The sequence below is a fragment of the Vicugna pacos genome, chromosome 11 (genome assembly GCF_048564905.1).
Source record: "Vicugna pacos chromosome 11, VicPac4, whole genome shotgun sequence".
NCBI classification, from domain to species: domain Eukaryota; kingdom Metazoa; phylum Chordata; class Mammalia; order Artiodactyla; family Camelidae; genus Vicugna; species Vicugna pacos.
The window spans coordinates 10,784,887-10,800,176 of record NC_132997.1 but is presented as its reverse complement, the minus strand read 5'-3'; the positions used below and the strand labels follow the sequence as shown (position 1 = coordinate 10,800,176).

The 15,290-nt window shown below is 39.4% G+C and overlaps 1 protein-coding gene across 4 annotated transcripts in view; it reads left to right on the top strand.

Moving 5' to 3' along the window:
* Positions 1–10,797, top strand: part of LOC140699625 (uncharacterized) — a 40,227-nt gene extending 29,430 nt beyond the window's left edge. For 3 of the 4 annotated variants that reach the window (XR_012077846.1, XR_012077844.1, XR_012077845.1), the window contains exons 2-4: positions 9,320–9,413; positions 9,693–9,813; positions 10,525–10,797. Coding sequence is in view for 1 of the 4 variants with exons in the window: in XM_072972257.1 (XP_072828358.1) it covers positions 9,098–9,157; positions 9,320–9,413; positions 9,693–9,787 (249 nt within the window). In the remaining 3 variants the exon portion in view is untranslated. Of the gene's footprint in view, positions 1–9,097; positions 9,158–9,319; positions 9,414–9,692; positions 9,814–10,524 lie in introns of all 4 variants that reach the window. The other variant, XM_072972257.1, reaches the window with a different exon arrangement.
* The last annotated feature ends 4,493 nt before the right edge of the window (positions 10,798–15,290 follow it).

Below are 15,290 nucleotides of genomic sequence, written 5' to 3'. Positions count from 1 at the left end.
GAAGGGATTTTAAAATGCAGAAAGGTGTGATTTCAGGTGGTACATCAGCACCGGTGACTAGTGCTGGATGACCGCCTTTGTGAGGAATAGACGGAGTCTTACAAACTTCATAAAACAGCTTTAAAAGCTCTGCATATGGGGTGCACTTCGTATGGGATCCAGTTCATGACTGGTCGCGCTGAGAGGGCACGTAACTGATGATGGCAGAAAGGACACGGAGGCATCAAAAAGGTCTCAGTCATGTTCCGTGTTTAGAGGATGGAGCACAGTGTAATATATTTGAGCTGGTTTTTCACTGAACACTTTAGAGTATTTTCTAGGACTCCCCAATCCCCCAAGGTTCCATGCAGCTGGGTGTCCCCTCAGTGCAGCTCTGTCAGCGCTTTCCCTGGGCTGATGCGGTGTCACGGGGAGCAGGACGGTAAGCGTCCCCGGCTCCTCCGAGCTCCGTCTCCTCATCCGCAGAGCCGGGTTTCTCATCCGTGTTTACTTAGTAGGGTTGCTGAGAATCACACGTGATGGTTGTCAGGTGTGATTTGTGGTTGTCTCTGTGATTGGCGTATAGTCAATATTTGATAGAAACACTTGTTTTTTATTATAATTGTGGCTCCTAGATTGCAGTGGTTTTTAGTCTGCATTTTTTTATATGAATTTATTCTTATTTTTAAATAAACACTTGTATTTATTTATTTTCATTAAGGTACTGGGGATTGAAGCCAGGAACATGTGCATGCTCAACAGGTGCTCTACAACGGAGTAATACCCACCCTCCTTGTCTGCACTTTAAAATAAATATTTCAATACACAAAATATTTCTTAAACACTATCATGGGTCCTATTTTCTGCATAGACAATTGAATACATATGCCATCTCAATACGAATAAATGTCGTAGGGACATACCTTTCTAAATCTTTTAACGTGTTTTAAAACGGTCATAGCTAGTGAAAAGCACGAGTCTTGGATCCACTACTTCTTAGGGTCTGCTTTGCCATCATGGGGAATTACATTCTACAGAGAAGGCTAATTGGATCTCATTGATATTTGGATGATTTTGCAATGTTCAAGGCTTTCAAAAGCTGACCGTTTTGTATTTTAAACTAACTACAAAGTTATCTTCTAGAAGTTGTAAGTCCTTAGCTTGTGAAGTGCCCAGTAATTCAGTTTGTATATGTCTGTGTCTCTGTGAACGTGTATGTGTGTGATTTCAGGAATGTAGCAATAAGTTCCATATAGCCTTCTGAAACCTTTCTCCTCCAGTTCAAGGTGTAAGTATATATTTACACAAATAAATTGATACTCTTTTGTGATTTGGCATATTGGTGGGAATAAGAGGTTCTCATAATTGTTTCAGAAGGGTTGGGGAGCATGAGCTTAGAAAATGAGAGGAGATAGAGGCAGGGAGGTTCTTTAAACTTTGTGCAAGATGAGAAACAGTAGCTTTTCTTTTTTCTTCTAAAGCAAACTGGCACTGAATTGTAAAATACTAATACTCAGAATTGCTTTTCTGATCAGAGACAAGTTCCTCAGATTTTTCAAGGCAACATGAATGATGAAATGTGTTTTAGCAGTTATCTTTAAAAGTAGCTTTATTTTTCAAGTAAAAGGCTATAGCCTGTTCTTTTTTTCCAGCTGTACAAGAATTTCTCATTGATCCAGGTACGTGATCAATGTGTTTAGTTTCTCTGGGTTATTTTTTTTTTAAGTGCTTGATTCATTCTGGTGTGAATGAATGTTTAAAATTTCTGGATTTTGATCTTTAAAACTTGCTGATTTATCAGAACTGCTAAAAACCTGATGTTTGTTCCTTGTTTGGTGGGGCAACCTATTGATTTATGTTGTCTGTTATAGAGGGAAATTCTTCCTCTAGCCTGTAGATAATTAAGTGAATGGTTTGCAGTGTGCCTTAAAAATTATTTGAATGCATTGAGCATGTTTGTCCAGTGAATTTTGGATTGAGTCATAATAATGACTTTGCTTTGATTCTGTGGCTTTTGTCCTCTCCACAAGAATTCGAATTCTCTGTTGAATTTTGTATTCGTGTTCTTAACAGGGGAAGGAATTTTGCATATTTTACAGAGGTGGGTTTTCCTATCCCCTCTGAATTCCTTCTGTAATTGATACAGCGAAAATCTGTTATTGCAGTGCTTAATTATTTCATAAAAAATGTTTTGGCTTAATCAGAAACAATGACAAAGAATGATAAGAAAAAATATGAAAACCTTCCTTCCTTTGAAGAATAGAAATGAGGTGTTCAGGCTCACGCGTGCTTTGTACCTGACACACTTACTCTCATGTCATTGTGTATCATGATTCGGAGATGGAGTTGCTTCAGGTTTATAGATTTTTGTTGTAACATTTGTGTTGAATTCATTCTCTAGGCATGATGATTCCTGTTGCCTTTGTGGAAAGTGTAGATGAAGGGAAACAAATGCTTTGTTTTGTTTTCAGGAGGCCTGAGATGTTGATGAGAAAAGAGTAGAGGGTGGGCTGAGGAAAATAGTGACAGACCCTCACCTCCAGGCTGAAATTGATGAGCAAAGAAATCAATTAAGTGTATCGGTATTTGACTAATAGAAGTCAGACAGCCCAGACTGTCTAGTTATGCCCAAAGGAAAGTACTGAATTCACCTGCAGAATTAGGTGCTTTTCCATGTAGAAGCAGCTTAGAGCAATCAGAAAAATCAGTCTTATGATGAGATATAAAAAGAATACAATATCTTTTATTTCTGAAACTTTTCTACGGAAAGTTGTGTAGAGCTAAAATTAATTTTCAAGCACCAGGAGTTAAGAGTTTAGGTGGTTCTGTGGGATCGTTATTCAGGGATGTGTCTAGACCCTGCTGGAGTGGCTGAAGCTGGCAGGAAAAGACCCAGAGCCAGGATTTGTCATCCTAGGATGTCCTCCATAATGGTTCCATGTGGGAGCCCATGATTGGGTTAACAAATTGTAACACATCCCAGCCGACTGTCAACTTTAAGAAGAAAAAATGTGCTTAGTAACTGCTTTAATGCAAGCACCTGTGCATCCTCACTTCTGTCTCCTTGCCATAAAAAGGAGAGACAATGCCTTGCTTACATATTTGAGGGTATAGATAGCACTCTGCTTATTGCACAGCAATGACCCAGGCCCTCAGATATAAACGCCGGGCCTGTGTGGTGTTAGATAGTCTATTATCCCCAAAACAGGGACCAGGCTGGTCTGGTGGTCTGCTTTGTAATAAACATGTCTAAAAAATGTATCTTGTTCCCCTCACCCCATGACTTCCCTAAAGGTAAACTAAGCCTTAGTACTCATGGTGGAGTCTACAATCTCTGTCTCATCCCTTCTTTCCCCAAGTTCCTGCCTACTATCTCACAACTGTTAATGACTTTTTCCTTTGATTATACACAATAAATATGGGAGCATTTGAGAGACTCGTGGAGTTGGCTCCCTAATCCCTCTCGCTATCTTTCCTTTTTCCACAGTCTTGAGTAATTCATTCCTTGTCGGTAAGACTTCCGCCAGCCAGAACCCACAGTTCCAGGTGAGAAGGATGCAGGCTTTATCCCTCCTACCCGAGGGAGAGAGAGTAGATAATTGAGATATGCTCCCCTGTGGTCCCTTCCTGCCCCAGGGCCACTCCAGTTCACCTGCAGCCTTTTGGCCTCTGCTCACAGGGCCTCTGTCCCAGGATTGACTGCAGCCTTTTATTCCCTTGTCAACATTCCCTGTGCCTTTCAGAGGTTGGTCTCTTCTCTGCAATTCAACCCTGGCAGATATGATGGTGGTCAGCATGCTTGTGGGCAGTTACTTGGGGAATCCCAGGAGCCATGCTGATTCTCCTGAGTCATTCGGGGTTACAGAACTGTCAAGCACTGCAGGAAGGCCATTCACGTGAGTTCAACACAGCATTACATCACTTTCATTTTATTTTTGAATTTTCAGTGGAGAAATTATTTGTAGCACACTGTTCCATATTTTAGGCCGCCTGCTTTCCTCACCACCATTTCCTTGTTGGCTCTGGTGCTTGTTTTAAGAACCAGGTTTCTCCTCTGGTCATTTGTAGCAGCTGGGCTTGCCGAATCCTTGAATTGCATTTGAAGCAGAATGCTTCTTCGTGATGTCAAACTGATTTTCCTTGTCATGACTGAATATTTCGTGTACACTCAGTAACAGTTTCAAGTGAAATGCTCTTGTCCAATTTCGGTTAACTAATATTTGCTGATCTCCTGTTTTCATGCTGAGGGCAGTTTCTTCTTCCTGTAATAAATGTTAGCAATTTGCATTTACTATGGAAGGTACTAGCCCAAGGTGCTTTTGTTCTTAATAGTTTTAATACAAATCACCCATTAAAATGTACAGCGGATTTTACTCTATGCCCAGAAATGTGCATCCCAGTCAATCTTAGAACATTTTCATCCCCCCAACAGGAAACCCAGTACGCATAAGCAGACATTATCAACTTCCCCATTCTCCCCAAGCCCCAGGGAGCCACTCTTCTGTCTCTGTGGATTTGCGTGTGCTGAACATTTCATGCAAATCAAGTCACTTCATGTAAGTGGAACCATCTATTTTGACTGACTTCTTTCACACTGAGTAACGTTTTCAATATTTGTCCACGTTGTGGCCCTGGGTCAGTACTCTATGCTTTGCTATTGCTGAATAATATTCCACTGTATGGCTGGGCCCCTCTGTTTACCCATTCATCACGTGATAGACATTTGGGTTGTTTCTGTTTTTTGGCTCTGAAAAGTAATGGAGAAAAGTAATGGTGAAAATTTCTGTAGGAGTTTTTATGTGAACATTTGTTTTCAGTTCTCTTACTTCTGTGGCCAGGAAGCAGAATTGCTGGATCATTCAGAAACCAAATATTCAATTCTCTGAGGACATGCCAGGATGTTTTCCAAAGAGGCCACGCTGTGTTACGTTCTCACGAGCAAGGGCTGCGAGCTCCGCTTCCTCTGTGTCCTCATTAATGCTTGTTAATCTTTTTTTGATTATAATCTATTGTAGTGAGTGTGAAGCGGTTTCTCCTAGTTGTTTTGACTTGATTTCCTTTAGAGCTAATGTTATTCAACATCGTTTCATTGTGCTTATTGGCCATTTGTATATTTTCCTTGAAAATATATTTTCAGATCCTTTATTCATTTTTTAATTGAGTTGTCTTTTTATTGTTGAGCTGTGGAATTTTATTTTTGATACACAAATTCCTTATCAGATAAATGATTTGAAAAAATTTTCTCCTGAGTGTTGTTTTTTCACTTTCTGGATGGTGTCTTTTGAAGCAAAGTTTTAAATTTTAATGAACTCCAATTTATCTCTGTTTTCATTTTTCCTTGTGCTTTTGGGATAATATTAAATATCTGATGTATTTTATTTAAACTTGTATATTTAAAATAACTTAATTCTTAGACCGTTCTAGGAGATGGGTACTGTTGTTGTCCCCAGTCTATGCATCGGAGACTGAGATGCAGAGAATTTCACTGACATATCAGTGTCAAAGCTACCCAGTGCTGTGGGAATTCAGACCCTCATATTTTCCCCTAGCATCTGAGCTCTTCACCACCATGCTCCACTCTTTCCAGGAATCGTTAAAGAAAAAGTCTTTACTTTTTTGATTTCTTGTTAGATTTTTTTCTCATTGGGGACCTCATCTCCTAATTTTACTTTTGGATATCGGTGTAGATTTATTTTAGGTCTCATATATGGAGAAGCATTGCTATCAGTTAACTTCTTTATTACTCACTCTCCAGTGATGATTGTTACTAGTTGACCTAATCAAGTCATGCTTAAGTCTTTCCTGCTCATGACACTAACAGCAGAGTCATGACTTATAGAATGCTCAAAGAAGAAAGTACTTGACTGATTTTATTTTGCTACCCAATCAAATCAATCAAATAAAAACCCCAGTGTTGACACAGACTATAAGCCCTCCAGAATAGGGTCACTGTCTTCCTTGTGTTTCATTTGTTGGGTCACAGTGTCTGGATAGTGCCTTGCTGTCCAGCAGTTTTGTGAGGATACGGTGCTCGTGAATCATTTTAAGGACAGAATTTTGACAATAGACTGCTGTTTATTTCATGAGGGAAAAGGTAGTATAGAATTACTTCTCAGATCTGTTTTAAAATTAAGCTTTGAATTTTGAGAATAGTTCAAGAAACCATAAAAAGATGTTTTTCACTAATTTTAGATCTATCTTAGACACATTATGTTTACATAGCAGAGTAACTTATCAAGTAGATTTGACAAGAGGAGTGTAATATTGATTATTTGTTTTAATTGAAATATTCTACCTGGGATAAAGTAATCAGTGCCTATAAATGAACAAATATGTTTGTATTTCTATGCAACATGGGAGCAGACTTCATATGTTTCTATATAATATATATGACTGTGTGTTTTAATCTTTCTGTCAGTGTTTTAATAGTTTTTCAGCAATTTTGTAACTTTAGAATTCTTCGAAGAAAATCACCCCCGATTCTAGTGCAGTTTGTAATGTGTATCCTGTCTTATGCATGGGATTCCACTGTCCCCTCAGTGAGGAATTTCCTCTCCTATTGCGTTAGTAGCAGGAACTGTGATTTCTAGGCCTTTGCTCTCCATGTGTTTGCAGTTGGCTGTCAGTCACGATTTTCCCTTTCCTGAGTTTTCATTGTTATATTAGGATTTCTGAAAATAACTATTAATATGTTGCATTGGTCTCCCTAGAAACTTGACGTCTTAGTGCTTTTCAGTTTTCAATTTATGAAAAATGCAAATGCACTCTTGTTTTTAAGTTGTCCTTTTTCACTAGATATTTGTTTATCTCTTTATTGATAAAATAATTTTTTCCCAATGAATGAATCGGTGTGCATGTTTTAAAGGATAACTTATTTTTTATTTTTCTTATTGTAACAGTAATATTCATTGTAGAGAATTTAGTAAATAAGGATAAACACAGTAATAACTTCACAATGGCCTCTAATCTCACCTGGAGGTACAGTTGTAAGGTTTGAAATTGAGAATTACAAGTCCTCTCAAATTGTTCTTTTTCAAGTACGTTTTGTTTACTGAGATCCTCGAATTTCCAAATGAATTGTAGCAGCAGATAGTTTCTGCAGAGGAGCCCGCTGGGATTGTGATCGAGACCACGTTGAATATATGAATCGCTCTGGGGAGCACTGCCATTCCAAGAGCACTGTCTTTTGATAGAGGAATGTGTGTGGAGTGTCTGTCCTTGTATTTAGGTCTTCTTAACTTTTTTTTTCAACAATGCTTTGAGTTTACAGAGTACTATTTTACTTTTTTTATCTTTGCCTTTATACTGAGGACAAGTGTGCAAGTTACCGGGATCAGAAATGTATTTGAGCCCCGCAACTTGCTGCCACCATGGATGCTGCGCTCTTGCTTCGCCCGCTGTACAATCTTGCACAGAATAAGACCTCAGTAACTCTCTCTTGAATGAATGATTATATGATTGTTGGATGATGCTTGAGAGTCATTGTGATGATTTTTTCCCCCAGCCTTTCCTCAGTTCTTAACTATGCCCTTTCCCTTCCTAAACTCCAGCCTGGGTTTCAGCCTGCCTGTGGCATTGATTTTCCCTGTTTGTGGACTCTTCCTTTCACTAGTTCACGATAAAGCTACATGTGGGCTGTGGAAACTTGCTAGATGTCAAGAAAGAGCAAATCCATTGTATGCTAATATTTTTAGAGTGTGTTATTGTTTTATCGATTGAAATTAAATGAGGCTGCCCCCTGAGCCCTCCCGTGAGCTCTTTTCGCCTTCCTACAGCTGATACTGCTCTAATTGCTGCATGTGCCCTTTCCCCAGCTTTGGTTTTGGAATTGAATAAGTCACCATCACTGGAGCCCTCTCTTTAAAAGATAAAGAGAACATTTGCTCCTTCTCCCTGTTTGGGGACTTCGATGAGATGAGATCCCAGATAAAGAATGGAGCCCCACCTCATTCTGACCTCCACTCTTTCCGTTCATTTCTTCACGGGAAAAGAGTACTATTCAACAGTATAAAGATTAATTGTGAGCTAATGAGATAGACAGGACAACCGATCATTTATTAAATACCCTTTCATGATAGAAACAAATGTATTATACACACAAACAGCACACAAAGCACGGTAGTACCATGGTTACATTCGTGGGACCGAGTTCGATTCCTGCTCTGGAGTGACAAGTCCTGTGTGATGGAGAACTGGTAGGTTGGCTTAGCCTCTCCAGAACTGATTTTCTGTCCTGCAGAGACGGGGCTCGCTAGGCGTCCCCCCCCGTAGAGGTGCTGTGGGGTGTAAATGACGCGCGTGGGCAGCCCGAGCACAGCTGCTCGTTCCTCGTAAGTGCAGGGTAGCATAGCTTTTGCAGTGACGGCTTTATGACCGCCCCATGTAGACTGTCAGTGCTCCGAAGGGATGCCTTGTGGTTTGGAGATGGGATTCTCACTTCTGTAAATACCCAAGTATAGTGTTATTGGGCCTTGCTGATTTGAGTCTATTCTTTAGAAAGTACATATTGTAGATATATTTTTCAAGCATGCGTACTTTTTTTCTTTTACTATTTAAAGTTCTACCCTCTCATCTCTTGGTGTGACTTTTCATGGAATCCAGGAAACAGTCCTAAGCTACCTGCCTCTTCACACTTTTCCGTGGTGGTTTCCTTCCCTGATTAGAAGAGGGTTTTGCATAGGAAATTTTATTTGTTCCCCTTTTCTTGGAGTCTCTCTCTCTGTCTGCCCATCTCTCACCTCTCAATCTGTCCATTTCTCAACCCACTGATTCTTCTGACATGTTCCAAAACGCATTTCAGGCAGCTTACAGAAGAACAGATACTAAATAAACAGGTGAGAAAATGGAGCCAAGTTCAGACAGTGAGGCTAGGAGGCGAGCCTGTGTGAGGGTTGCAGGCGTGAGACACACGCCTCTGCCCTGTGACTTATAAGATCGACAGCAGCAGTGTGCTTCAAGCTCCCAGCAGACACAGGGAAGCAGGGTTTGTGGGAGATGCTTACTGGCTGTGAAATAAATAAGTGGCTTAGGAGAAGCTCAGCCTTTCCAGCTACTAAGGCTCAGGAGAATATTTTGAGTGTCTTCCAAAATCAGAGTATGGCATCTTTTCTTTTTTCAGAGTTCTATGTATAGTTGGTTACATTCTATACCTGGAAATTTCTCCAAAACTCCTTCCCACGTGAGTCCCATGGCTCGGGAATTGGGTGGTTCTGCTCATTGACGGGGGTTGGCCAGAAACAGAAAATGAGAGCCTCAAAGGAGCCTGGGATTTGTCAGTTATGTTTTGTCAGTGCTGTAGGGTTCAAGAAATGCTTTCACCATTTCTCTCCATCTGAGGCAGCAGCGTGATGTCTTACCAGCATCAGGAGCTCAGGGCCACAAGATGGTGGGGGTTGACTGCACTGCCGTCAAGACAGCTGAGCTAGTCACTGCAGGTGTGGTTCTTTTACATACTGCATTTCATGTTCTTTACTAGAATGTTTCAACAGGGAGTTAATTAACTGAGTTAATTAACATTTAATAAATATGATGCTTTGTTGAAAAGACAGTTATAGGCAGAATATAAGCTGTGAAGTCTTTAAAAACGGTTTCATTACTGAAATTTCATTTGGGTAGATACACAGTTTATCTTATATATGCCTCTCTTTTAAAGTAACAAAGAAACAAGACAGAAAAGGCAGAGGATGATTTCTGTTCTTCCTCTCGGCTTGCAGGTGCCCTCACCCCCAGTAGCATCAATCCAGACACCAGCACTGACACTGGCCGTGCTCAGAACTGCCTCAGGCCTGAAGACACTGCTGACAAATAGAAGGGGATCACGCCCTGTTACAGCAGGTGCTCTCAATTTGTGGGTCCTTATGTAACTGCATGGTGTTAATCAGGATCGCCCGTCCTACATTGTGTGATGCTGCTGCCTTGTCTCCTAGTTACTTGTTTCTCTAAGTATTCTTGTATTATTCTCCAATGCGTAGTACTACACACCTAAAAATGTTTTTTTTCAGATGAAAAAGAATGTGCATTTAAAATAATAAGTCTGAAAAAGTGGGCAAAAGAGGCTATCCTTGTCCCGCTATTCAAAGATAATAATTAACACGTTAACATATATTTTCGTCAGTGTGTATCACCTCTGTCATAAAAAACCAGAGAGCACTCTGTGACTGTTTGCTGTGTGGACACCTCCATTTTCCATTCGGCTTTTTATATGTTTTTCTATAATATTCTATCTCCTCTGGCATGATTTTTGATGACCAGTATAGCATTCTGTCTTGTGGAGGCATCGTCCATTTTACTTCGGACTTAAATAAACTTTTAAATTCCAAGTATACTTAACTGAAATACTGAAAAGAGAACTGTGGTGGTACAGGAAGACCCTACCTCCCTTCCCCTTATTTCCGAAGATTAAAAGCTGTTGAAAATTTGGTATATATATTTCATGACCTTTATGCCTATGACATACATATATACACACATATGAGAATTCCATGTATACGTGTGTGTATATAAGCTTTATTTAAAAATGAGACCATACTATATGTTTTTCTGCAGCTCGCTTTGATCACTCAGGTGTATATCATAGACGTCCTCCCACTCCAGACTCACCCGGTCCTTTCAGATAGAGTGGAGGGGTCTCCTGATTTGCGGGTGTGGTCTCTTTCCCACGCACACCTTTGGTGAGAGAATGCTGTGGACAAGGCCCTGGACCACGGCGAAACGCCGGCTCCCTCATTGCTCGCAGCTCGTTGTGATTTACCGCATCATTGTCTTGATGGTGGACAGTTAAGTTTTCTCCATTTTCCACTGTCAGAAAGGATATTTGACTGGCATCCTTCTTGTACAGACATTCCTGTGATCTTTTATGAGTATTCCTTTAGTTAAGGCTTCTGGAAATTTAGTCCCTGGATGTGACATTTACATTCATCACAGACTCCTTTCAAGTGACTCTAGAAATTCCTTCCATAGGGGAATGAAAAGATGCACAATTACTTATGTAACGAATTCTCTATTGCTGGATATGATTTCACTTCAGTTTTTCTTCCCACCATTGTAAACAGTGCTGTGTAAATGCCCTGATGGGTACATCTTTTTGGACTAAATTTGTTTTTTCCTAAAGGAAACGATTTGTAGAAGTGGTGTTGAGTCAGTGTGTACGTACGTTTTTCAGAGTTTACATATCCATTGACATGTCGTCCTCTGAAAATGTCGCTCATGGTTTCTTCTCCCACAGATGGACACTAGCTAGAATATCTTTTAAAAATATTTGCCAATATGATGAGCAAAAGTGCTTTTTCATTGTTTTAGTTTGCATTTGATGACCAGTGAGGTATTGAGCATTTTTCACTCATTAGCCATTTGACTTTTTTAAAATGAATGATTCCTTTTATCCTTTGCACACATTTAAGTGGGGGAGCTTCTTGTTGCTTTGTGAAGCTCTTTGTATGTTATGAACATTAACATCTTGTCTTCAACAACATGTATCACAGAGCTTTTTCTTGTCATTTCTTGCCTTTCATTTTGTTTAGGAGGATTTTTATTTTGGTAGTGTCTCAAAATATTCTTATGATAATAAATGTATTCCTTATGGGTTCTATCTTTGACATTATTCTTAAAAATAATTTCTTATACTGGAATAAATCTCCTCTGTAGGTTTTTTTTTAATCTCTAAGATGGAGATGATAATAGTGCTTGTTAATGTAAGGGTAAGTTGAGTTAATAAGAGCAAAGTGTTGTATTTGCTGTTATTAGTACTTTTTAATATTTACATCACTGTCTGTAATTTATCTTGTGGTCCTTATGAGAGGAATAGTATTTATTCTTTCCAGGTGATTCTCAGATTGTCTCAGGACAATTATTGAAGTCATACTTTTCTCTTTGATTTGAAATCCCACCTTTACAAAATACTTATGTACACTAGAGTCTCTTTTTGACCTCATGGTTCCCTTCTGTCAATCTGTCTTTCTTACTCCAGCACCATAACTTACATATTGTAAAAATTTATTTAATAATTGGCAGTCTGAATTTTTTTTGATTCTTTTCTTCCATCCCAAATTTTCTTGTCTAGTATTATGATTTTATTATTCCTGAAGAATTCCAAAATATTTTGTTCAAGTTAAAAAAAATCAGATTGGAGTTGTCATGGGATTTTTTAGTAAGTTTTGAATTATTCTGATGAGAACTTACATCTTTACAAAACTGCTTTCCTCCATGCAATTTGTTTATGTTTCTACATTCTCACCTCTTACTTTACCCCTCAGTACAGTCCTGAAGTTTCTCCATTTAGAACATGGGCATTATTTTTTAACTTATTCCAGATTATTGTTTCTGTTTTTGTCAATTTTGTAAGTGAAAATTTTTTGCTATTATATTTTTAAACGCTTAAAACTGAAATTTAGAAAGGAAGATTCGGTTTGTAAATACTCACTTTGTAATTTGTCATTTAAAATTGTAAGTATTAAGTAGTTGTTCCAGAATCCTTTCTTTTTTGTTTTTAAAAATTTGTGTCAAAGATTCTCAAAATGGTCATAGCTAAGTAGTATAGGTGGGGAGACAGATGGAGAGAGGTAATGTGGCTCATGTACAAACTGTGAGCAGTGTCATGGCTGCCTTTAGGCTGGAGAAACCACAGAAGAGCCCAGGTTAGACAAGGAATGGCTTTTTATGCACTTGAAAGCCAGCTTTCCTGCCTGTATGGTGAAGCCTGGTGGGCGTGGCAGGTAGATGATCAAGGTCTGATCAAGGTCATTTGCTGCACAGAGCGCTGTGTCTGTGAGAAATGGTGACCATTGCCATGGGAAATGCTTGGTGCCAGGAACAATGCAGGGGAGCTGGGGAGCCTGTGTTAAGGATTTTCCAGTCCTGGGAGTGGGAAGATCAGACTCTGCATTCAGATCTGTGTTTGAATTAATCCTCTTTAATTTACTGGACCTCTGACTTTTGTCAAGTTATGCAACCTGTTTGAACTCCTGCTTTGTTGTCTCTCAAAACAGGAGAATTGCAGCCTGCTGCTAGAGTGTTTGATCAGGGTAAATGATTTGTGTCTATAAGATGCCACATACAGTCACAAGCTCAGTGAGCAATGAGCTGTCCCCTCTTCTCCTGCAACTCAATGCTCGATAAGTCATCAGCGGAAAGTGAGTCCCTAAATTGTATGTGGTGCAAGGAAGAACAAAACTAACGTCTTGCCTTTCCCTGGCAGTATTCTTACTTCTTTGCTTCATGTACCTCTTTTCTCCTTCACTCTCCCCTTTCACCTCCTCCACCAAGAGCCTGAGACTCTCTCAGAAAACTAGATTCAAATTACTTAAATGTTGGCTCATTCCCATGAAATGACAGTGACTTAAAAAAAACTGTACACATCCCAGAATTCATTGTATTTGATTTACACACACACACGTGCACACACACACACATCAGGCTACCTCCCATTTGCTGAGGGAGAAGCACCACTTTTACTGAGTTTTCATTTACTGAGCATGAGAGCAGTCTCTTAAGCAGAATTTCACCTGGCTTCGTACATGGTTTTTTAAATTGGATTTCTGCTTTTTGTCCATAAAAATATTCTCCTATTAGAAGACAGGAAATGGAGACATAGATATTCTGCTGAGATATTGGTGTTATCATATTTGAGTTTTAATGGACATAAGACAGCATAGAGTCATAAATTTTTATGGATGAGAATCCATGATGATGTACCTTGGACAAGAACCTGGGTCTCCTGCCATCGTGTCCACGCGGGTGAAGAGGCAACTGGGTGGGGGATGGCAGGGAACCTTCTTGCTTGAGTTCCAGGTTCTTGTTAGTTTTCATTGCTCAGCTGCCTTTAGTTTATGTCCATGAGGCCTCTCATGGGAAGGTCACTATGTCCTGAGAGACTGAGTTACTAAACAGCAGAAAGCTCTGGACCCACTCATATTTTCCAGAGTTTTTCTGCTGACCTGGTGACACTTTATATAAATGAGATCTAACAAACTACTGGATATAAAATCCTTATTGTTATCATTTGCCCTCAAGTTCAATAGGAATGGGGTGCTGTCTCAGGCTGTCTAAGGCTAGATCTGAACAAAGATAGGGTGATAGGCTGTGCTGCTGGACCCTCCCCAGTCAAATGGGATTTCCATCCACCTTAGTTTTTAGAATCAGGCAGATGAGTTCAAATCTTGTCTTTATCAGTTATTAGCTTTGTGACCTTGGGGAAATAACTACTTTTTTGGTTCCAATTTTCTTTATCTGTAAATAAGTTCAGTATTTATTTTAGGGTTTTTGTTTTAGAATTGAATGAGCTAATTCCCTAATTTATTCCTAAAATACTGATCACATGGTTCTATGCTGGTGCCTTAGTAGTTGATTACTAAGGGACACAACAGTGAGAATGGGGGTGGGGCCCCTGGATCATACAGCTTATATTCCAGGATATGCTTGTAAAAGACAGGATTGCAGTGGATTTTTAGTAAATGTCCATTCCTTTCCTAATCCCCATTGATTGTGTATATATCTTTATACTAATATATGAACAAATTTTTTGCAATTTAACTCTCTTTGTAGTATTTAAAGAATGTAGCTATAACAAAAATACGTGAAATAAAATGACATGACTTTTATTTTCCTTTCAATAAGCAAAACGAAATAAAATAGAAAAGAAAAGAAAAAGTATTGAAGGAGTAGAAATAATTTTATTTCCGTGGAATCAACTCCCTATGTTAGGTTTTTCCATTGTGTTGTTCAACAGCATATAAAATTGACAGGTTGTGACTTCAGTGTTGATAGCTAGGTGAGTATAGTTTCTTTTTGTGGTTGTCTTTGATGAATTATTTGCACTAGATCATAAATGATGTGCATGTTACATATTGGAAACAAGGAAACATTGGAGACATACTACCTCCAATGCAGTCATTTTGTTACCGAGTCCAAACTCGTTCTGCTAGCCGCATGATACGCCAATAAACCGGGAGATGAGGTGTTGGAGCAAGGAATAGTGACTTCACTTGCAATGCTGGCAGACCCAGAAGACGGCAGACTGATGTCCTGGAGAACTATCTTCCCCAAGTAAGAATTCAGTCTCCTTTTATACTAAAAAGGGGCGGGGTTGTGGTTGGTTGTTGCATACTTCTTGCTTTATGAATTGTTTGTCCTTTGAATCCGCTGTTCTTGCAGCTGTCCATGTGGATCAAATCATGGTACCCCTGTAAAACCTCTAAAAAAACAAAGGCTATTCTCTAGTATGCAACTTGCCATCTCTACAGAAGTGCAGATGAGCTAACATTTTTAAAGATCAGGGCCAGGAGAATAGGCTTTCCTGTAGATTTCAGGCTAAAGGC